Below are 23,767 nucleotides of genomic sequence, written 5' to 3'. Positions count from 1 at the left end.
TATTTAATATCCAACATCCTGAGGAGTAGGCATCGTGCTCTCCATCCCGCCAGAGAGAAAACAGGCTCAGAGAGGTCAACAGGGTGTGGCCACAGGACTAGTGAGGACAGCGAGGGTGCAGACCCAGGCCAGGCTGGCCTGCTGGTAAGAGCTCGGCCTGGGGACACATGGCACCGTGCCCCTTCAAGCCCAGCATGTCCAATGCCACCGACCTGCCAGCACTCCTAACCCTGCCCGCAGCACCCAGATCTGAAAACCCACCCATCATCGACTCTGCCTTTATTCCCGAGTAGATCCTGCAGGAAGCCCCATCCGCTCTTCACCTGCCTCCACCCGGGTGCTTTTCTCCCCCCACCTGGGGTCCTTTGCCAGCATCCCACCTCCGAGCACTGACATCCAAACTAGCCTCAGACCTCACACCAGGTTAATTTTTCCTCGACTTTTTACTTTCATGACATGACCTCCTTGTTAAAAACCTCCAACGACCTGCCACGATCCAGAAGGCAGCAAAGCATTATGGTTAAGGGTCTCAAAACACCATCAGACTGGGTTCAAATCCTGACTCTGCTACTTCCATGCATGTGAGTTCAGGCAAATCCCCCAACAGCTTTTGTGCCCTGGTTCCCTGGGTGCTAGTCCAGGATCACCCTCCAATTTCCTAGTCACCGGCACGTGTCCCCTGCCACCGGCAATATCACACTTCTTGCTCTTTCTGCCTCACTGAGCTCCCTGGTTGAGAACCCCAACCTGAGAATCTGGGCAGCCCCAGCTGGACTCCTTGGGAAGGCCTTGGCACACAGCAAGTGCCCAATAAGTGCTTATGCATGAAGGTATGGATTTTGCCACTCTCCGTTTTGCCCTGGGAACCCCCCATGAAGATTCCTGAGTGGAGGGGAGACTCACTCCCTGCCGGCCCGCACTCCGGTTAGGGCCCTTGCCTTCCCTCCCTCCTGAGTAGCATAGGCCCCCCCGCCCCTCTCTCCAGCGGCTCCCCCAGCCGGACCCCAGGCTGCACTTCCCATCAGCGGAACTGCTCTGTTTCTGCAAGGATTCTTCTCAACAGCTTTGTCTTCTGTTAACCGAAGGGAATCAAAATGTTTTTAAAAATCCTCACCGGAGAATATTTTTCCCATTGATTTTTAGAGAGTGGAAGAGGGAGGGAGGAAGGAGAGGGAAGAGAGAGACGTCGATTGATTGTCTCCCAGCCCCCCACCCCCCAGGGCCAGTATCAAACCTGCAACCCAGGTACGTGCCCTTGACTGGGAATCAAACCCACGACCTGGTCTGTGGGCCGATGCTCTAACCACTGACCTCACCAGCCAGGGCCCAAAGGGAATCCATTTTAATCTCCCCCAGTTTAATGAAAGGAAGCAGCGCTGAGAGATGGACACGTGCCGCAGCCTTCTGTGTGTGAGCCTCTCCCCACAGGCCCAGGCCCGGGAAGGACGTCCATTCTGCAGCATCTCCCTGGCTCTCCACAGAGAGGCAGGAGGGGGAGGGGACATGCCCCAAACACCACAGGGCACGCAGGTATGCTAAAAGGGGTACTCGTTCACCTGGAACTCAAGTTTAAACAGGAGTCCTGTACTTTTCTTAGCGAAATCTGGCAACCTGGGGTGGGGGTGTCAGTAACTGCTGGGTCAGTGGGTTTGGGGTGGGGGCTGAGTTCATGCTGGGGTTACCAAACTTCAGTTATTGTCCCCCGCCCTGAGCCTGGCACCCGTCGTGTGTGTGGTCCTGTGAATGCCCAGCACACACTGGCTTCTGCCTCCTCCTAAGCATCAGTGCCTGCGAGGTCCCAGGTTTGGCTGTGCTCGTCACATCCCTTCATGTCTGGTGAATGAATACCGATCTGTGAGAGGACACGTGTGACCCACTGGGGAACAGGCGTGAACAGGAATCATCCTCGGGAAACGCCGTCTGAATGCGGGTACGTGAGCCCACCCTCCTCACCTCTTCCCAGTCCTCTCCTGTCTTTCTTCTTCTTCCAGGGCCCGTTTTAGAACTGAAGTGCTAGCCAAGGCTGCCTCGGGGCCCCCACTCAACCCTCTGCAGCGTCTGGGTTCGTCTGAGCCACTCCCATGTTCCTATGTCCAGTTCTCTCGCATACCCTCTACTTGCTGGAGAGCTTCCCGAGGTCCAGGGGCCTTGTCCAAACAGAGGCGTCTGCATGCCCACTGTCATGTAGAGTCCACAAACAAGTCTCGGATAAATCCAGTGTCCCCTGCTGCCCACAGCAGCCCCACAGGGCCAGCGGACTATGAAGTCCTATCCCTACGGTGCAACAGAAAGATGCCCCTAGTTCTGAAACTGGGCAGCTAAACATAGTGGCTGGGTGGTCCTGTACAGCTCTCCAGTACAGTCCAAGTCTCAGTGTTCCCATCTGTAAAGTGGGCATGACACTACCCGCAAGTTTTGGTGGCTGTGAGAATCAAATGGGGCCCCTCGGTACAGAGCCTGGCGCCACAGGGGAAGCTTTCAACGGCTTTTCATTCGCTTCCCTTCCAAAGGGAGGGGTCAGGTTGAGATGTCAAGGGATTTGCTCGAGGTCACTGGTCACGCAGGAAGTGAACAGTGAGCCAGCACACTCTTCCCACTACCCCGGCCACCCTGACGCCAGCATGTGCCTGGCACGCAGGGAGCTCTCAGTAGCTGGCGGAGGGACAGGGCAGACCGTCCTTCCTCCTTCCATCTCACCTGCATTCGCTGCCCCTCCCCCTTCGGTCTGTGTGATGTGAACTCGCACATGGCGTGTTTACAGGTCTTGATCTGGCTCCCCCACCCCCCAACATGAAGCGCTCTATGCGTTGATTCGTTGAAATGTTACTTTTTCTTACCAATCAAAGCCAGCTTTGGGTTAGATGATGTGGATCAACAAGGCAAAAAGCAAAGAGGCAAAGATGCTGTGGCCACCAGGCCTGCAGATGGGGAGACCGAGGCCCAAAAAGCACAGGGATGTGTCTGGGGCCAAAGCCCAGACCCTCAGGCTAACGAGCCAGAAGAACACCCTGCCGCCCAGAACTCATCGGGTCACAGCCCCCTGGAGAAAGGAGAGACAGCTGCAAAGAGTGATCGAGTGTCCAATATCGCTCAGCCTGCCATCGGGGCGCCTATGGGGAGGACACGGAAGGATAAACAAATAAAGGCGGCTTTATTTTATTTGTCACCATAGCCTCCTATTTATCACCAGGGATGGAGGAATGGGGGAGGGCGGACCATGGGAATGCCCTTCATCTCAAGGCAGAGGAAAGACTCCTCCATCATCCACAGCCCGTCGAGTGACAGGCTCGGATTTGGGATGCTCTGAGGAGAGCACGTGGGGACGGCAACAAGGACAGGACACTGACTGCCCCTCACACGGGCCAACCGCGGGAAGCAGGAACTCACTTCCTCTGGGTCTGAGGTGGCCTGGGAGCACCGAGGCCCTTGAGGAGCAGATGGCGCTCAGCAGGCTGGAGTGAGCCCAGCCCTGAAGGGCCCCCTCTCCCTCCCCAGACACAGGAAATAGTTTGACCACGCGAAGCCTCCTTCCCCCTCAAACACTGGGCTGAGACCACCGACTGCTATGCAGACTGAGTGACAGGCCTTCTGGCTGTGGTTGTGAGCACAGACCTGGGAGTCTGCCCTCTAGGTCTAAACCCAGACTGCCACCCACTAGCTGTGCAACCCTGGGAAATTTCCTTAACCTCTCTGTGCCTGTTACCGCCTCTGGAAAACAGGAATAGCATCAGTGCCTACCTCATAGGTCTCAGGATTAAATGAGTTAACAAACTCGCCACTGCATCCCCAGTACGTAAAACACTATCTGAGTGCCCTCTGCGTGCACACAGTAGGCACTCTATTCACGCCTGGTGAAGGGACATGAAACAAACGAGCCAAAAGAACCCGCAGCAGGATGGCAGTAGCTCCGAGCTCCCCACCAGAGGTGCTCGGGGGAGAAAAGGGCTGACAATCCCGTCCGTGTGCTGAGCCGGTGACAAGAACCTGCCCTCGCGGGACGTGCGCTGTGGGCGCCTGGCCGGGGGCCGCGGGCAGTGGTGTCCACCGTCTCCCCGGGGCTTGACTGAAATGGCCTCTGTGGCTTCGGACGAGGACCCCGCTGACTGAGCACTGAACAGTGGAAATTCAAGTCCTACGAACGGGTTTGACTGCAACTATAAATCCCTGATGGTCCTCAGGGGGCTTTCTGGGGGGCGGGCTGTACATACAAGGGAACAATGCAGTTGTCACGAGATACTCGTTTTTCCCAACAGTCCAGAAGTTAGTAAATCTTGTCCACTTTTTTTTCTTAAAGGGTTAAGGTAAAAGCTAAGCAGGTTCCTGGACCTAGCGAGAGGTAAGGGCAGGGCCTGGGTGCGCCCTTCACACAACCCTCCCTGGTGCAGCGCCCTCACCTGGCAGAACCCAATCCCCAAGCGGAGGATGGAGCCGTCAACGCGCAAGCCCGCTGCCTCTCACTCCTCTAACCCCAGTGCATCCGCCGGCGGCACCTGCTCACCCTCTATTCTGGACGCGGGCACCCTCAAGGAAGGCCTGCTGCCACCCCCACGTCATCAATGGAAAAACTGAGGCCCAGAGAAGGGAAAGGACTTGCTCAAGGTCGAGAGCTAGAGCAGGGAGGCCACTCGTGAGTTCTTCCCACAGGAGAGTCCCGCTGCCAAGTGAACACAGCAGGGCCGTGAGGAAGGTCGAACCCAGGAGGAATAACAGCTATCCACTCCCCTGAGTGTCTCCCAAGGCCAGCTACTCCACACGATGTAGCTTTAAACTGAACAAGCGCCACACGAGGCATGGAATGGCGTTCTGTTTTATAGGTGAGGGTGGTGAAGCTCAGAGAGGTGAAGTCACTTGCCCAAGGACGCCCAGCACGCAAGTAGCCACGTAGGATTTGAATCCAGCCCAACTTCTCTTGAGCTCAGGCTTACAATTGTCCACCCGAAGGACTCAAAGTCACTCTAAACCAGCTCTGTCAAAAGAACTTTCTGCAGCAGCATAAATGTTCTATATCTGCACTGTCTGATATAGCATCCACTGCTATTTGAATTTAAATGGATTAAAATGAAATCAAACGAAAACTTCATTTCCGCAGTCACATCAGCTCCACTTTGGTAGCCACGTGAGACTGGGTGCTGCCGAGCGGGCTGGCGCCTCAGACCGAAGTCCCAACCTCCTCCCACCCCTCCGCCAAGCTGTGCTCCTCCAGGCTCTGGGTCTTACCGTTCCAGACCCAAACTCCCAAATCTACGGCTCCATCATCACGCCCAGTGAATTTTACCTTCCCCTCCAAAGGATCTCTAATCCATCCTCTCCCCTCCGTCTCCACTGAGCCATTCTGACCCCAGCCACCGCGGCCTCTCACCCGGACCACTGTCGTGGCCTCCTCACTTCCACCCTCGACACCCCTCCAACATCGTCCTGATGGTTAATTTTATGTGTCAGCTCACCTGGGCTCAGGGATGCCCAGAGACTGAGAAATCATTAGTTCCAGATGTGTATCTGAAGCTGTCTCTGGAAGAGATTGGCAGACCAAATAAAGAAGGTCGCCCTCCCCAAAGTGGGCGGGCCCCACTCAGTCCACTGAGGGCCTGAACGCAGGGGGGGGGGACCCACTCCCTGCTGCAGCTGAGACATCTCTCTTCATCAGTCCCTGGACGTCGGCACTCCTGGTTCCCAGGCCTTAGGACTCTGACCAAGATTTACAACACTGGCCCCTGATTTGGGGGCCTTGGGACTTGGACATTCATAATTGGTTCCCTGGTTCTCAGGGTTTCGGACTTGGACTGAGTTACAGCACCAGCTCGCTGGTTCTCCGGCCTGCAGATGGCAGACAGTAGGACTTCTCAGTCTCCATGATTGCATGAAGCAATTCCTATAATCAATTTCTTCTATCTATCTATCTGTCTATCTATCTATCTATCTACCTACCTACCTACCTATCTATCTATCATCTATCTATCTATTGAACTATCCTACTGGTTCTGTTTCTCTGGAGAACCCCGACTAATTCCCCTACGAATGTGATTGATGTGACTACAAAACTGATCTCGTCAAACCTTCCTAAAACTCTCACTGACTTCTAAGCTCTTTACCTAGCCTAAGAGGGGCCTAACCATGCTAATCCATCTCACAGTTCTCTCCCCCCACTTTTCCCAGTCTATCCACACTTGTCATCTCTCAGTTATATGAACAGATGGAGCCATTTCTAACTTCAGGGCCTTTGCATATGCTGTGACTCAAAGATTTTTCCTTCCATTCCCTACCTGGATAACCCCTATTCAACCTTCAGATCTCAGCTCGAATGACACCTTCTCCAAGAGGTCTTCTCTGACCACCCCTCCAAGGCAAGTATTCCTAGTCTCCACCCCAGAGCACCCTGAAGCATACCCACAGTCACTATGGCTTGAGATCACACTAGGCTGTAAACATGGAGTTCAGGGCGCATAGCACATGGGAGGCACCCAAGAAAGGCCTGACAGAATCAGGGAACAGGTGAATAAATGGTTAAATGGACAATGAGCAGGCATACACATACGCAAGCTAGTCCCCACGTCCCTTCCTGTTTCTGCAGACCGGCAGGAGACAGTTTCCATTTATGTAAAGGTTTGGTTTGACAAGGCCAGGGCACGTAAGGATCCGGGTACCCGCAGCCCAGCGCTGTGCACTGTAGCAGGAAAAGTACATCCAGTTTTTTCAATCAAATGGAAGGCAAAGAGGTAAAAACAAAATCACAATTTTGTTTTGGCTGGAATTCTACTCTGGAAAATGGTGCACATTTATCCAGCCCTTCATTTTGGAAGAAAGAAAACGGGGGTGAGGGCTAGAGGAGCGATGTCACAGTCCAAGGACTTTCAGTCCTTCAGGGCGAAGCTGGCCTGGAGCTCAACCCTCTCACCTGTCCACACACCTGCAAGAATCAGCGTTCTCGGGTTCAGGTCCACAGCCTTCAGAGTCGCAAGCAGTGACCCGTCGGAAGGCATGGTGGAAAGGGCAACAGAGGAGAAAGCAATACACTTAAGAGATGTGCAGCACCGATGTGATAAAAACTTTACACACTCAAAATGGTCTCCACAAATGGAAAAACAAGCAAACACATTCCTGTTCTTGGAAAGGATTCTGCGTCAAGATGTCAGCTCTCTCCCAGTTAAACACGTAGCATTGCCCCAGTAGAAACACCAACAGGCTTTTGCTAAACAAGCTGACAGAAAAGTCCATGTGAAAAATGCAACTGTCCACAGTGGAGCCTCAAGTGCATGCTGCAGGTGAAAGGAGCCAGTCTGCAAAGGCTGCGACTGTGTGATCCCGAATATACGACGTTCGGAAAAGGCACAACTATGGTGACAGGAAAGATGGGTGGCTGCCAGGGTTCTGGGAGGAGGAAGGGACGGACGGGGGGCTCAGGGGATGTTCGGGGCAGTGGAACTGTTCTGCATGATGCTGTAACGGTGGACACAGGACCTTATGCATCTGTCAAGACCCGCAGAATGCACACCACCGGGAGTGAACCCTGCTGCAGACTATGGACTTTAGTAATAACAATGCACCAATATGGGCTCATCATCGTCACAAACATACCACATTAATGCAAGATGTTAATAAGCCGGGGACGCTGGGACGCTGAGCGTGGGGCGGGTGGGGTATGTGGGAACTCGGTACTTTCTGCTCAATCTTTCTGTTAACCTAAAACTGCTCCAGAAATGAATCCATTACTTTTGTTAAATGATCACTTTTTAATTAAAAAAAATAATAGCCAGAATGGCTGTGAAAACCCAGAGAGAGAAGAGCTGTGTGAGGAGGCGCTAGATGCTAAAACCTGCTCTAAAGCCTGTCATTCCACAGTGTGGCACTGACCCCCGAGCCGACGGACAGACAGACAGGGTGACAGACTAGAAACAGGCTGAGGACAGACACACAGACACATAGGGCATGATGAAGGTGGCGTCCCAAACCACTGTGGCAAAGGTGGGCTTTTTAATACGTAGCGCTGGGATAACTATGTAGGCATTTGGAAAGAGAGAAAACTGGGGCCGTACCTCATATCCCACACAAGAATAAGTGTCCAAGAATTCAGAGATCTAAAGAAGAAAAGTGCATTTACAAGCATTAAAAGAAAAGAATCTCTCTATATAGGGAAAGGTTTTCTAAGGAGGACTCAAACTCAACAAAAGAAAGGACTGATAATTAAACTAAATAACAGTAAAAAATTTCACATAAGAAACTATAAACAAAAGAAAATTACAATGGAAGAGAAAATATTTGTAATACAGAATCACAGATAAGGGGCTAGTTATCCCTACTATATAAAGAATTCTTAAATTTTAGGGGAAAAAGAATAAATTCTAATAGCAAAAGAATAATGAATAAGACAGGAACAAGTTACCAAAAAGACATAAAAAATAATCCTTAAACAGTCCTGGCTGGTGTGACTCGGCGGTTAGAGCGTCAGCCCACGGACCGAAGAGTCGTGGGTTCAATTCCAGTCAAGGGCACGTACCTCGGTTGCAGTTCGTCCCCAGCCCTAGTTGGGGTCATGTGGGAGGCAACCAATCAATGTGTCTCTCTCACATCGATGTTTCTCTTTCACCCCCACTCCCGCTCCCTTCCACTCTATCCAAAGATAAATGGAAAAAATATCCTCGAGGATTAGATGAAAAATAAATATAATCATCCTAATAATCCTTAAACATAAGAAAAGATGTTCAACTTCACTCATAATGAGAAAATTGCAAAATAAAGGTGCATCGAGACGCCATTTCTCACCTATCAGATTGAAAACAGTTGAAAACTTGACAATGCCCGTCAGTGAGCTGTGGGTGGCAGGCATGCTGGGACTCGGCCGGTGGGAGGTCGGACGGAACAGCGCGCACGGAGTAGAATTTGGCAATATGGAGCAAACTATCTATGTATTTACCTTTTTAAAATAATGCTTTTAGATTTTTTAGAGAGAGGAAGGTAGAGGAAGAGATAGAAATACCTATGAGAGAAGCACCAACATGCCTCCTGCATGCCCCCCTACTGGAGATTGAGCCTGCAACCCAGGCATGTGCCCTGACCGAGAATCAAACCAGTGACCTCTTGGTGCAGAGGTCAATGCTCAACCACTGAGCCACACCAGCTGGGCTGTATTTACCTTTCGACTCAGAAATCCCACTTCTGGAAATTTACCCTGAGGATATACATCCCAAAATAAGACAATGTATATGTACAGTCACTCACGGCAGCATGGCGATTACTCATGGCCCTGTGATCACATGGGGCCCATTGGAGAATCAGGACCAATCCTCTCCTTTGTAATTGTCAGATACTGAAAACAACCTAAAGGCCCACAGAGGGGAGTGGCTGAATCACGTAAGGCAGAGCCACAGTGGAGCACCACGCAGCTGCAAAAAAGAATAAAGATGTCTGTGCACTAACATGAAATGCCTTCCAGGGTATTACATTTTAAAAATTAAAGCACAACCCAGCCGATGTGGCTCAGCGGCTGAGCGTCGACCCAGGCACCAAGAGGTCACCAGTTCAATTCCCGGTCAGGGCACATGCCCAGTGGGGGCGTGCAGAAGGCGGCCAATCGATGTTCTCTCTCATCCATGTTTCTCTCTCTCTCTCCCTTCCTCTCTCTGTAAAATCAATAAAGAAAAAAATTAAAGCACAAAATAAAATAATATCTATAACATATTGCCTTTTGTGTAAGAAAGGAGAAAGTATATACATACCTGCTTGTTTTTGCAAAAAAAAGAAACAGGAATAAATCAAAACCTAGTTTGCTCAGTTACCTGCAAGGAGTGGGGAGCGGCCACGGGATGTGGGGGAAAGTGATACACTGAGTACACTTTTTTTGTATAATAGTGATGTTTTAGTCACTCAAAACGTGAAATTAAATCCATAAAGATGGGGAAAGCCCTGTTGTACGCCAGAGAAATAAATGGACCTATTTCATTTTTTATTGATTTTTTTTTTTTGAGAGAGAGAGGAAGGGAGAGAGATGGAATCATCGACATGAGAAACATTGATCGACTGCCTCCTGCATGCTTCTCGTTTCCTGGAGCTGCTGTGACGAATGACCATACACTCAATGGCTTCAAACAACACCAACTCATTATCCTACAGCGGTGGAGGGCAGAAGTCCGACGTGGGTCTCTCTGGGCTGAGACCCAGATGTCAGCAGGGCCACGTTCCTTCGGGGGCTGTAGGGCCCACTCTGGTTGTCTCTTATGATCCCCCCCTCGACTTTTAAGAACCCTGTGATCACATTGGGCCTTGGAGAATCCAGGATCATCCCCCATGGCACAGTCAGCTGCTCAGCAACCTTAGTTCCACCTGTAATTCTAATTCTCCTCTGTCATATAACCCAAAATATCCACAGGTTCTGGGGATTAGGATGGTGACATCTTTGAGGTTCACTAGTCTGTCTACCACATGGGTGGTGCTCAATCATGCCAAACACCAATGAACACCCGAAGGTCTCCCCCTCCCCCAGTCTGGGTGAAGAAGCGTTAACAGGGTGTCGGGCAGTTTGCCAACTGGAGCGCAACTTGGCTCCAACTCGCTGAGAAATATTTGACAAAACGGTGCAAACACCTTTGCAACTTCTAGGAATTAACCCCAAGAAGATCATCATGGTTATGCAAAGCAAGAAGTTACAAAAATAATTTGGACCCGCTCCTACATGTCTGGGAATTGATCAGTCAAATATTGTATGGTATATCCATACAGTGATACTGTCAAGCTATAAAAAAAAAATAACGTTGTAGAATATTTAATGACATAATGATTTTTTCCAATTAAACCTTTTAAAAATGACAAAACCAACATAAGCACATAGTAGAAACAGTCAAACAGTAAAAAAGGGGTATATATAAATGGTATAAATCTTGCCTCCTTAAAGCCCCCTACCCTTGAAAACACATCTCCAGACCACCTGAAGTCTCAGACTAAGACATAACCACCACCGACAATTTCTTGAGCATTCTCCAGGGACTCACTTCAAGTATGTAAGTTGATACAAATGAATATACTTCCCATTTCAAAAAACAAACAAACAAAACACCTGGCCGACATGGCTCAGTGGTTGAGCGTCAAGAGGTCACTGGCTCAATTCCCGGTCAGGGCACATGCCCAGGTTGTGGGCCAAATCCCCAGTGGGGGGCATGCAGGAGGCGGCCAATCGACGTTCTCTCTCATCGATGTTTCTCTCTCTCTCCTTCTCCTCCCTTCCTCTCTCTCTAAAATCAATAAAGGAAAAAAAATTAAAAACAAAAAACAAAACTGAGATCACTCTGTACCTTCCAGTTTTGCAAAGGTCTTTCTGAACAGAATGAGCACCAGGGACAGGAATGGACGGGTCCTGATGCTGCACTGTCAGTGGAGGGCGGGGAAGCAAACAGCCTGACCCAGCTCCGCTCAACTGTTTGTACCCACAGCACATCCAGTGAGCAGACCACTCCGCAAGGACACACGCCAAGGCTGCCGCACCAGGTTTTCTTTAAGTGAAGGACTTGCTGTGTCCTCTGCAATGAACATGCTTTACTTTCGAATTCAGGTGTTGTTGTTTTTTTGTTGTTTTTTTTTAAATCCTCACCCGAGGACATTTTTCCATTTTTTGCACAGAGTGGGAGGGAGAGAGAGGAAGAGAGAGAGAGAGGGAAACATCGATGTGAAAGGGACACATCGAGTGGCTGCCACCCGCACGACCAACCAGGGCCGGGGACAAACTGCAACCGAGGTACATGCCCTTAGCGGGAACCGAACCCGGGTCTCTTCCGACCGCAGGTGGATGCTCTAACCGCTGGACCAAACCGGCCAGGGCGTTTTTTTAAATATTATCTTAAAATTGCCCATCTAAGCCCTGGCCGGTTTGGCTCAGCGGTTAGAGCATTGGCCTGCGGTCCAGAGAGACCCGGGTTCAGTTCCCGCAAAGGGCATGTACCTCAGTTGCAGCTTGTCCCCAGCCCTGGTTGGTCGTGCGGGTGGCAGACACTCGATGTGTCCCTTTCACATCGATGTTTCTCTCTCTCTCTTCCTCTCTCTCTCCCTCCCACTCTATCTGAAGAAAAAATGGAAAAATGTCCTCAGGTGAGAATTAAAAAAAAATAAAAAAAATTGCCCATCTAAAGTGGTCCTCAATTCCATTAAAGGGGCTGGGAAGGAATATACCAAAATGTTCACAGGAGTTACCTCGGACTGTGAATTCCAGGCAATTTCAATTTCAAGCTTTTATTCACTTTCTGTGCTCTTCAGGTTGTATATGATGACCATATTGTTGAGAGAGAAAAAAAAAAATCTAAAAAGCAAAGGTAAAAATTTGTGGGGGTGGGGGTATGACATGAACTATCTCCCTCCATGTTGGGTTCTGGGGGACAGTGGGCCTGAGCTTTTGTCTGCTCTGCTGTGCCACCCTGGAGAGCATCTTCTGTATGCCACTCTGCCCGATCCACATCTCTCAGTAATTGGGGATGTCATTCCTGTCCCCCACTGGGCTCCGCATCTGCCGGCGCAGATGGGCTTGGTTGGAGGCGGGTTAACTTCCACTGGAAAGAGCCTCTGAGGTTTCTCTCATGTGTTGCTCCTTTTAAAACCTTATTTCAATTGGAATCGAACTAAACACCTGATTGCAAGGGAACGGTTAGGTAAATTATAACTCAGCCACAGGAGGGAGTGTTACTCGGCTATCACAAACTGAGAAGTTTTAAATGACACGGGGAAAATGCAAGGGAAAAGGGTGCGATGCAAAGTAGTATATTCTGTACGACACCCATCATGTAAAAATGTAGAGGAAGGAACGAAAGAGAAACAACCCAACGTCCGTCCGCTCATGAGTGGATAAACAAAATGTCCAAGAGCCACACAACAGCACATTATTATTCAGTGATAACAAGGACTTCCTGACATGTGCTACACCACTGTGCAGAGTGAAGGGGGCCCGGCACAAAGGCCACACATCCTGTGATTCACTGATATGAAATGCCCACACAGATCCACAGAGACAGACATGGAAAGTGACTACTTAATGGGTACAGGCATCTTTGGGGGGTGGGGGGATGAAATGTTCTGAAAGTAGATAGTGGTGATGGTTGCACAACCTTGGGAATACACTTAAAACCACTGCTTTGTATACTTTAAAAGGCGAATTTTATGGTATGTGAATTGTACCTAAAAAAGATGCTAAATGAAGGCTGACTTCAGGAGGCAACGTGTCTGGGTCCTTTTACTTTCTGTATGCGTGTGTCTTATGTATTGAACCTATTATTTTAGTAGCTGGAAAAAAATTAAAGCTAAAAAGAAACAAAGTTCTCTATAGGGTCTGAGTTAATACCTCTAGAGCACAGCCCCACCCAGGTCACTGGACACCACAACCTCTGAAATGGGGAAACAGGCTGACCTCAGACCCAGTAAACCACACACATCTTTCCTGTGCCGGCACTGACCTTGGCATGGCCGTATGGGAGCCAGAAGGGCAACTACTGGGTGGCCTCCCATGCTGGCCAGCCACCACTCAGAAACTCCAGGCCCCTCGCTCAGCCACCTGGGAAGGAGGCAGCAGAAGAAAGCCCCCACCAGCCCCGCCAACCACCTCCCTCAGGTGGAGAGCAGGTTCACGGGGCCCTGGGCACCTGAATGAGCTCTCCCCAGGCAAGCCGCAGCTGGGCTCCTCCTCCCACAGGCTCCCTGTAGAAACTAAGCGGCTCTCGTCTCTCGCTGGGGCAGTAGCCTGCCTGGGATCCATTATGGCCCTAGTGGGGCCCCTTTAAAAGCCAGGCAGTAGGACGGAGCAGCTTGGACGTTTGTAATGTATTAAGCACCCATTCAGAGACCAGTTCACAAATGCAGCTAAAACAATATCCTCAGGAGGGTGGAGAAGGTGGCACAGCCAGGGAGAGAGGCTGAAACAGTCACCCAGCGTGTGCCAGGTTTCTCAGGAGAGAAATCGCCTCCCAGCTCCTTGGGAGAGCTGTCCCCCCTCAGTGCGGACTCACCGGCTACCCAGGACTTTCAGAGGCCTTTACAGGCCGGTCTTACCCACCAGCACCCACCTTCTTATGGAAAACCACTCACACGATTAGAGCTGCCATTGTGGGGGCGCTTATCATATGCCAGGCACTGGACTGTCCACGCATAGCTCATTGTGTCCTGACGTTATTATTATTGATATTATTAGTAGAGAGCCTGGAATCTACCTGCAGAACAGCTCCTCCTCCACAGTGCCTGGGAAGAAAAACGAGAGGCCAACCCGGAGGTTCAGCGCTCGCGGCCCCTCCCCAGGAGCGCAAGGTGGCCACTGCACCCCGGGGAGAGGCAGCCCCGAGGAAAAGCTCTAGATGGGAGGTGAGCCCCACCTCTAAGCTGGAGCTCAATCATCACATGAAAGTTATTATCCCATCTCTTGCTTAAAGAGCCAGGGGATTTTCAAGTCCCCAAAGCAATCACGGGTTGCTGTGATTCCTCCCAAGTGGACTCTGCCGGGCAGGGGCTGGCGTGCCAGCCAGGAACCGAAAGGAACAGCCGTGGGTTTATTCCCTCCCAGAGGCGCCACAGGTCTGCCCCTTGGCGGGGGAGGCGGGCTCCACGGGGGAAACTGCTCCACGGGGTGTTAGAGGGGAAGCCAGGCCGGCCACCCTGGCACGGGACCTTGGGCAGAATCCCTCCCATTTTTCCCATCCACAAAGAGAACTAAAACTAGTTACCTTACAGGCTTATACTGAAAACCAGAAAGACATTTTCCAAGCCAGTGTGTTTTAAATTCTCTCATCTGTGTGAAATGCTTTATAGAGGAGATTTGCTGGTTACAGCCGCACAACATTCCTAGAGGGATCATTATCCCAGCCTTGCTGATGAGGAAACCGAGTCCAGGAGGTTTAAGTGACCCAGCCAGGAATTCTGGCTCCGAAGTGTCTGCATCTAACCACCACCTGACGCTGCCTGAGTGTGGCGCAGTGCCTGGCACACCGTGGACAGGAGAAATGGCTGCTTCTATTATTATTAGTTTCCCTCAAAATAACCCTTTCTCGCAGAAGTAGAGCTTTAGCCAGACATTCGTACTGAAGTTATCTTACAAGCTGAGCGAGGCGATGTTCTCAGGTGGGGATGGCACAGGCGCGACCACCGCCCCTCCCGCCCCAGCGGCCGCACCAGCGCGGTCTGAGCTTTCGGGGTCTCCCTCGCAGGGCCCGTTGCCAGCGCACCCCGCAAACATTTCCGCGGCCACACGAATTAAACAGTTCTGGCGCGAGATGTACATTACAGGCTGTCCTCGGGCACAGACAGTGCTGCATTTGGGGGCAGAGAAACATGGGGATGGCGATGATCAGAACCCCCTCTTGGGGCTACGGCGGGCACAGGACAAGATGGTGCACAAGCACCTGGGCGGGACTGGGCCGGCCGCGAGTGGTCAGCGATTGCTGTGCCGTTATCACTGTGCAGAATTCTGGAGCATCACTCTCGTGTGCCTCCCCAGTGTGCCCGAGAACCACTGTGCAAGGGGATGCTGTCTGCCAGTTCTGTAAGAGCCACTGGGGTTGGCCAGAGGAGGGGGTGTGAGGGAGGAGGTGGGAACAGGACTTCTGTGACTCACCCTCAGACAGACTGAGTACCACCTACTACTCTGTGATCTCTGCCATGTCCGTTAACCTCCCCCGGCCTCAGCGGCCCACCTCTAAAATGGGCATGACACCAGTGTCCCCTTGCTGGGGGGAGTCCTGGATCAGTGTGGACACAGCACTCACAGAGCACACTGGCACCGAGGGAGCACTCCCAAATGCTGGTGATCGTTGTTATTGTCACCGTCAACGTCACCCTTGTGTTTTTCCATCACACAAGTGCAGCGTTATGGGGTCCAGTGACTAACCAGAGGTTGAGCCCACCCCGGCTCCACCACTTCCTGGCCGGGTGACCCTGAGCCTCAGGTCACTCATCTTTCAGTGAAGCATGGTACAGCGTCGAACCCAGGTTGTTCAGGGATTCGTTAAGGTGGGACATGTAGCCCTGGCCAGTTTGGCTCAGCGGTTAGCGCGTCGGCCTGTGGTCCAGAGGGACCCGGGTTCGGTTCCCGCTAAGGGCACGTACTCGGTTGCAGTTTGTCCCCGGCCCTGGTTGGGTTGTGCAGGTGGCAGCCACTCGATGTGTCCCTTCACGTCGATGTTTCTCACTCTCTCTCTTCCTCCCACTCTATCTGAACAAAAAATGTTCTCAGGTGAGAATAAAAAAAAAAAAAAAAAAAAGGTGGAACATGAGAAGCACTCAGCAGCGTGCCCAGCCTAGCGCAATCACTCAGAGAATGTTTGCCACCACCCACGCTCAGCCTGTACATCACCCGGGGCAGCCGTCTTCACTGCCTCTGCCTCCCGCTCCCATCCCCCCATTCAACAGTTTCCATGTGAACACACGGAGGACCACCCACCCAGGTGCTGGGGCACACACACCAGCGCCTGGTGTCTACCCAACTGCCTGCGGTGGCGCTCAATCCCCAAGAAGGTGCCAGGGGAGGGACAGGGCCATCCCCTCTGCCACCCAGCCAATAAGGCTCTCTCCAAACCCGCTCCAGGAAGACGAGAAAAATGGGCACTTGGGAGATAGTGTGTCCTGTCTCCTTCGTATGTTCTCTCTAACTAACTGCAGAAAAAGGAATACGATAGAATTGCAATAGTAAAAAGTGGTAATAGAACCGCTAAAATACACCTCTGCTATGCTTTTGTGAGGAGGCCCATCTCAATACTCTGTAGTGGCAACAACGTACAATCTTAGAGATCAGAGATGCCAGGTTCTGAACTGAGATTGGAAGCACTTTTCTAAGAAGCTCAGGGCTGGGTCATAAAAGAAACGGAATGAACAGGAAGGGTCCCCAGGACACGGCATGTACAACAGGCCGCGTGGAAAAAGGTCTGGAAGGACATGCCAACTACTGAGAGTCATCCGTCCCACGGCTGGACAGGGGCAGGGGGGAAGGACCGTCACTGCAACACACGTCAGGGTCTGATCCAACTTTCCTAAAACTAGCAAGTATTATGTTTACAATTAGAAGGAAAAAAAATCAAGATTTTTTAAAAATGTGCATCACAATTAGCTAAGCTGGGACCTGCCAGGCTTCTCCATTGTAAACTTCTCTTATTCTCTTCATAATTGTGCGAGATACTTTGAGACTATGCCCAGAAATCCCATTTCTGCTTCAACTTTTGCCTGCTATTTAGCATCCATGGATGCATCATGCCTATGGCCGTCATTGCTGGGATGCAATGTTTAGTGGTGGTGTTCTCTTCTTCTGTCATGGGTGATTTTCCTTAAGGAGAGCTGCTGCTCCCCTCCCCCCCCCCCATTTATTTCTTCATTCCGTTCTCCATGTAATGACAAGGGCATGAACTTACTATAGTGCCCTTTGGGCACTGGGTACTTTTCAAGTGAGCCCTGTACAGTTCTAATATGCTGACTGGCTGGTACCACATCCTTACTTTCTGGTACCACAAGGCACCCCATCTTGTACCTCCCCTGCCCTAGACCTGGCATCAACCACTCCCACAAACAGTCCTGGCTCCTTTTATTGGGAGAGCAATATTTAGGTGTACACATTTTTATTGGGGTGTCCCTGCCTCAAGCCCCTCTCAATGGATAGAGAGAGGAAATGAATGTATATACACTAACTCACGCATACACACATCCCTGTTTATGTCTGCATCTATCTGTGTGTACACATACACATATTTTCTTGTTGGTAAATGAGTCCACACTGACACGCCTGACCACTGGCAGGAACTAAGGGGGCCTCCGACCCTGGGAGACCACAGTGGGCGGGTGGGGAAGGCCGGGCAGGATCTGGGACGGCCGCCAGGGCTTCAGAACCTTGCTGATGTTTAGGGCTCAACGTTCTTCATTTCCTCTCTCTCATTCTTTTGATATTTGGTCAAATCAGGGTACTATAAGGGGTGACGGAAAAAAGCACATGGCCTTTTAAGGGTCTGAGGGGCTAGAGCCCTTGATCCTGAGCAAGCGACTGCACCCCCCTGCGCCCCAACTGCTCCTCTATTAAAGGGCGCTGTCAATGCCTGCCACGGGGGTCCTGGGGGGAATGAGCAAGAGTGTACCTAGCGCGTTTAGCACAGTACTTGCTCCATAATAGCTGGTTAATAAAAAGCAACTGCTGTCATCATTATTATTTAAGTGCTAGTCAATCTTGGCTGTCCTTAAAGAAACAAACAAGATTTTAGGGCCCGTGCTTTGGTGGGCTTGAAGCTGTAGGGGAAGGTGCACGGGAATAAGAGAGGCTGAAGGAATGCGAGCTGAAGGGGTGTCAGCCCTGCGGGGAGGTTGGGAGAGTTCTGAGTTCCACCTGCTGCCCCCAGGTAATGCTGGGAGGTGCCTGACCCCCTCCGAGGAGCTTTTCTTCCCGGCAGTTGACTTGCCCTTTAGTGAGCACGGGAAGCCAGGCAGAAGGCAGCCCTTTCTCCGCGGGCAAGCTCTGCACAGCAGCAAGGAGCCCTATTGACAAATAAAGCCTGTTCTTGGCTCCACCACCCACACAGCCAAGCCCCTTTATTCCACTTCAATATGCCTAATTCTACTGGAAACGCATGGGCAATAAATGGATGTAATCAGTGCTGGGTGTCCGTGAGTGCGGGCGTTTGCACACCCCAGGGGAGGGGAGGGGAGTGAAAACCGCCAGGGAACTACCAAGAGCTTCGCTGTGGGGCGCTGAGGATGCAATGGACTTCACTGAAGGCGGGCATTTTATAAGCAAATAAAGCCTTCGAGAGCCCGCAACCGAGAGGCAACGGCGTGCCTGGAAACCCTGTATGGAATATACCTTTCCTCTGCCTTGTTTCAAAATGGAAATCGCCTTCTTGTCGCTGCTCCCGTGATGATAAAAGTTAATACTCACTCCATTCAGACACTGCACGAGGACACAAAGAACGGGAGGATCATCCATCACCCCGAGGCAAGATCACCACTGTTGACATTTCGGTAGAGGTCGGTACAGGTGTTTCTCTGTGCGTATTTTTTACATGCACATGCCATACGGCTGAGATCCTGCTAGATCCGGGATTCTGCAGCCCTGCTTCCCAGTTAGTGACAGACCGGCGATCTCTTGAGATATGCAGTCCTCAGGCCAGAGCCTAGCACCTCCTCCCTCTTGCACACTCCCTCCCCCTCTTCCTGTCTTTCTTATTTTATTAGTCCTCACCTGAGGATATTTGTTTCCATTGACTTTTTTAGAGAGAGTGGCAAGGAGGGAGCGAGGGGGAGGGGGAAGAGAGAAACATCGATATGAGACACATCAACTGGTTGCCTCACGCACGACCCCAATTGGGCCTGGGATCGAACCTGCAACCCAGGTACTCACCCCGAGACCCTTTGGTGCACAGGCTGACACTCTAACCACTGAGCTACACCAGCCAGGGCCTCCCTGTCTTTAACATGGATTCGATCAGAACGTATTTATATATGGAACCCATTTGTTTGTTTCCTGTCACTGAGAACACTGCTTCCATCATCACAACGTTCTCTGTAGGAGGGACCAGGGGAAGCTGCTCTCATGCCTCAGGAAGAGGAACAACCAGACTTCTCAGACGCAGACGGTTTGTTTTCGTCTTACAAATGTCTCTCCCCTGCTTCCCTCTTTGTGTTGGCTGCCAGGAAGCTCAGAGCCAAATGCGTCCTGCCTATAGCTGGGTTTGCAGCCCACATAGCAAGTGTTCTGAAAAGATTCTCACCCCGGCTTCCTCTTTCCCTCTGCCTCCGTTTTCCTTCCTCCCAATTTTCTCACTCATTAAAAAAAAAGAGAGAAGGGTTGTTTTTTTTAAACTACCTTCAATCCTTTTTAGTTTTGGGGGGAAAGAAATAGAAGTAAAACTGCATACAGGCTCAGTGCAATGTGGTGTGCTGGGCTGTACTGTGTCCTAGAACAGAAACAAGGGCATTCGTGAGAAAATTGAGAACTCCGAAAGAAGTCTGTCGTCAGTTTAGGAGTACTGTACCAATAATGTTAGCCTCTTAGTCTTGACAAACGCACCCTGCTTCTAGAAGATGTTAACATCAGGGAAGCTAGATGAAGGAAAAGGGGAACTGTCTTTGCAACTTTTCAGTAAATCTAAAATTATTCCAAAGTAACAAGTGTATTAAGCGCAATCTGCGTTTAGAATACTAGGAGACTGTTTCCTCTTGGAGTCCCAGCACAGTCTCTTCTCAGCTGGCTAGTAGCATAGCCCGCGCCAGACCCGGCCAACCTCTGGGGAGTACCTGCCCCCCACCCCCCAGCTCAGTTCTGGGACCACGACCCCAATTCCTGATGGGAATCCTGGCTTTCCCTCTTACTAGCGGTGTGACTCTTTGTGTCTCAGACACTGTGCCTACATACAGGGCTCACAAAAGAAGGTACTGCAGAGGGGTGTTAGGAGGTGTTGGGTAAAGAACAGACGGTCTCAGTCAGTCCCAGCTGCAGAGCAAAGTAACCGGGTGGCTAGTAAGCAGCAGACATTTGCTTCTCCCTGTTCTGGAGGCTGGAAGTCCCAGATCAGGTGCCAGCCCAGCTGGGTTTCAGTGAGAACTCTCTTCCAGGCTGCAGACAGCCAACTTCTCTGTGTCCTCACGTGTTGGGAAGAGCACGAAAGGGCTCTCTGGGGTCCCTTTCCTAAGTGCACGGACCTCATCGCTCCACCACCCTCGTGACCTACGTGCCTCCCAAAGGCTCTGCTTCCCAATGCCATCACTTCTGGGGGTTAGAGGTGACACACATGAATTTGGGAAGGACACAAACATTCAGCCCGTTACTTAGACACTCAATAAACTTAGCCTTTATTATTGACGTTATAGTTGGTTCATTCCTCTTTTCCGTAATCCTGAGAAAGTCACGTTGTTTTTTACGATTCCCTGGGGAAGGAAGGGAAGCTCAGAGAGGTGAAGGCAGCCTCCGAGGTCACACAGCTATTAAAGCAGAAGCAGCAAGCTGGGACTGGAACCCAATCTTCCTGGCTCCAAACCCAGAGCTCTTCCCACTACCCGCATCTCCTGAGAGCACCTGACAGGCCCTACTCTCCACCACTCCGCTGGACACCACAGCGAGGCTCGGGAGGACCCCCGGTCACCACTCCGGTCCCCCATGACTGCTTCCTCTCATCTGTGAGAGGATCAGGCTCCCCCACATTAGTGGGGCACTCAGGCCCTTTGTTACAGAGATACAGCCTCATCCTGTGCTGTGCTCATGGCCTCGCAGGTGGAATCAAGACTGCCTGGGCTCGCCCTGGCCGGTTTCGCTCAGCGGTTAGAGCGTCGACCTGCGGTCCGGAGAGACCCGGGTTCGGTTCCCGCTAAGGGCACGTACCTCAGTTGCAGTTTGTCCCCGGCCCTGGTTGGTCGTGCGGGTGGCAGCCACTCGATGTGTCCCTTCACGTCGATGTTTCTCTCTCTCTCTCTCTTCCTCTCTCTCCCTCCCACTCTGTCTGTACAAAAAATGGAAAAATGTCCTCGGATGAGGATAAAAAAAAAAAGACTGCCTGGGCTCAAACCCCCCCATCGGCTGTGTGACCGTGGGTAAGTCTGCTTAACCTCTCTCTGCCTCGGTTTCCCCAGCTGGACCTACCCCACAGGATAGCATGAAGGTTCGATAAGGTGGCACCTGTGAATGCTGGGCACACAATCAGCTCTAAGAGGCGAGTTAATAACAGTACTTCAGGAACTGCTGGTTGCCCTGGATCGAATGCCAGCCCCGAGCGGCCCGGTACAAGCCCCGCCCAGCTCGCGGCTCTCCCTCCTCTTCCCCCTCCAAGCACCCAGTAAGCCCTGAAGTCGGGCATCGCATCGCAGTCCATCAGCAGTGTTTGCAAAACAGCAGCCGTGAGGAGCCGGGGCTGGCCCCCTGCCCAGCAGCACAGGGAGGCCGCCCCGCGCTGAGCACAGCGGGAGAACCGGGGCGCGGGAGGTGCGCAGGCTCCTGCCGCGCTGAGCTGTGAATTAGAGGCATGCAGCCAGGGAAGGGCTCCGGCTGGGCCCGTCCTTGCGGCGGGTGCTGACTGTCTGCTGGAAGCCTGGCTGCACCCGCCTCACGGAGCTCCACGCACGCAGCCCAGCGCCCACCCCTCCCGCGGGCGCCAGGGGCCTCTCACCTTGAGCCCACTGCTTTCTGCTTCAGAGCCCGGGTCCACGCCGGTGACGTAGATGCCGAGGCCGTACTCTGCTCCCCCACGGATCGTGAGGCCCAGGGACCGGCCGTCCCCCAGCACCAGGTTCACCTGCAAGAGGGACAGGAGACAGCACTGGAGGGCCCGAAGGGCGCCATGACCCGGGGGCAGCAGGCCACAGGGTGCTCCCACATCCTGAAGGGCACATGTGGCAGGTCTCAGTGTCCTGGAACACGCTGGTCCCTGCTCAGTGACCTTGGGGAAGTCCCTCTCCTTCCCTGGGCCGCACTCACAAGGGCAGGAAAAGGGAGGCCCTGAAGGAGAAGACCTCTGGGGACTCCCTGATGCTCACCCTGGAGTTCCTCAACCCTTCAGGGGCCACACGTTCGTCACCGGGGGCGTGGACTCTTGCCTCCACTGGCCGTCCCTGGCCACCCCCTCGGTCAGGGAGGCCCGCTCAGGCCCTGGGTCTCCACCCAGACTCCCTCACCTTCCAGTCGCCCTCCTGGGGATCAAGGTTGAGCCCAGGCTTGGGGAGCCACAATCCATCTCCCAGGGGCCTCCACCTTCCGTGGGTCTCCCACCTCTGCCATCCATCCTGCCACACCACCGCGATGGTGCTTCAGTAACCCTTAATTCCACAAACACAGGGAGCGTCCAGACCCCTCCGGGCCGGGCCGGGGACGCAGAGACGGCCCAGACACAGCCCTACCTGCGACGGTCTCGGGTTAAAGGGGCAGCGAGACCAGTCAGGAGTGTGACCCGAGCACGGTGGGGCGGCTCGGGGACCACGTAGGTGCACAGAAAGGGCAATGGTCCTGACTGGAGAGTGGGGTGCTCAGGGTGGCTTCTTGGAGCAGGTGACATCTCTGATGAGACTGGAGGGTGAGCAGGAGTCACCAGGCAGGAGGGGACACAGGACAGCATGTGCCACTGCTCAGGACAGTGGAGGTGAGGGAGGTGAGTCACTGTGGCCAGAGTCGGATGCTGGGGTGGGCTGGGGGCTAGGGAGGGCAGGCAGGAGAGGCGGGGGCGGGGGGGATCTGAAACCTGCAGGATGTTCAGGTCAGGTGTGCCTTGTGCACGACAGGGGACTTCACGGAAAAGGAGAAGGGGCCGGGTCAGCTGAAACCTACCCCACGAGAGCAGAGGACTTCCCGCAATAAGGTGAGAGCCGGTGACGTGTGAGGGACCCGAAGAGAGCAGGGTGCCTGCCCACAGGAGGGGCGGGCTGCCCCTGGGCATCCAGGGGCAGATGTCCAGCGGGTTGACAGGACTGCACCCCCCGGGGCTCCGGGGAGAAGCCTTCCCAGCTTCGGGGGCCACCTGCTCCCTTTGGCTCATGGCCCCCTCCGTCTGCACAGCCAGCGGAGCACGTTCCGGTCCACCTGCTCCCCGCATCACACCGCCTTTTTCTGACTCGGCCACTTCCGCCTGCTCCTGAGGACACTTGTGATCCCCTTGGGCTCACTGGATAATCCAGGAAAACCTCCTCACCTACACATCCTCAGTCACATCTGCCAAGTCCCTTCTGCCATGGAGGGTGACATCTCCACAGGCCCCAGGGCTTAGGAGGTAGGTATTGCTGGGGAGCCATTTTAACACGGCGCTTCCTGTCACGTCTTCCGGGGGAGTCTTGGTCTGAGCCCATTCCCGGGAGCCTGACCTCAGGC

General features: G+C 52.5%; 1 protein-coding gene across 4 annotated transcripts in view; it reads right to left on the bottom strand.

The window, feature by feature from the left end:
* The window catches only part of WHRN (whirlin), an 81,401-nt gene that overhangs the window by 25,062 nt on the left and 32,572 nt on the right, over nucleotides 1–23,767 (bottom strand). For all 4 annotated transcript variants that reach the window (XM_036261472.1, XM_036261474.1, XM_036261475.1 and 1 more), the window contains exon 3: nucleotides 22,080–22,205. In XM_036261472.1, the coding sequence (XP_036117365.1) occupies nucleotides 22,080–22,205 (126 nt within the window). The remainder of the gene's footprint in view (nucleotides 1–22,079; nucleotides 22,206–23,767) is intronic.

Source organism: Molossus molossus, unplaced genomic scaffold (assembly GCF_014108415.1).
Source record: "Molossus molossus isolate mMolMol1 unplaced genomic scaffold, mMolMol1.p scaffold_m16_p_14, whole genome shotgun sequence".
Taxonomy (NCBI): domain Eukaryota; kingdom Metazoa; phylum Chordata; class Mammalia; order Chiroptera; family Molossidae; genus Molossus; species Molossus molossus.
Note: the sequence above shows the minus strand (reverse complement) of the source record. Positions and strands in the feature narration are given on the sequence as shown.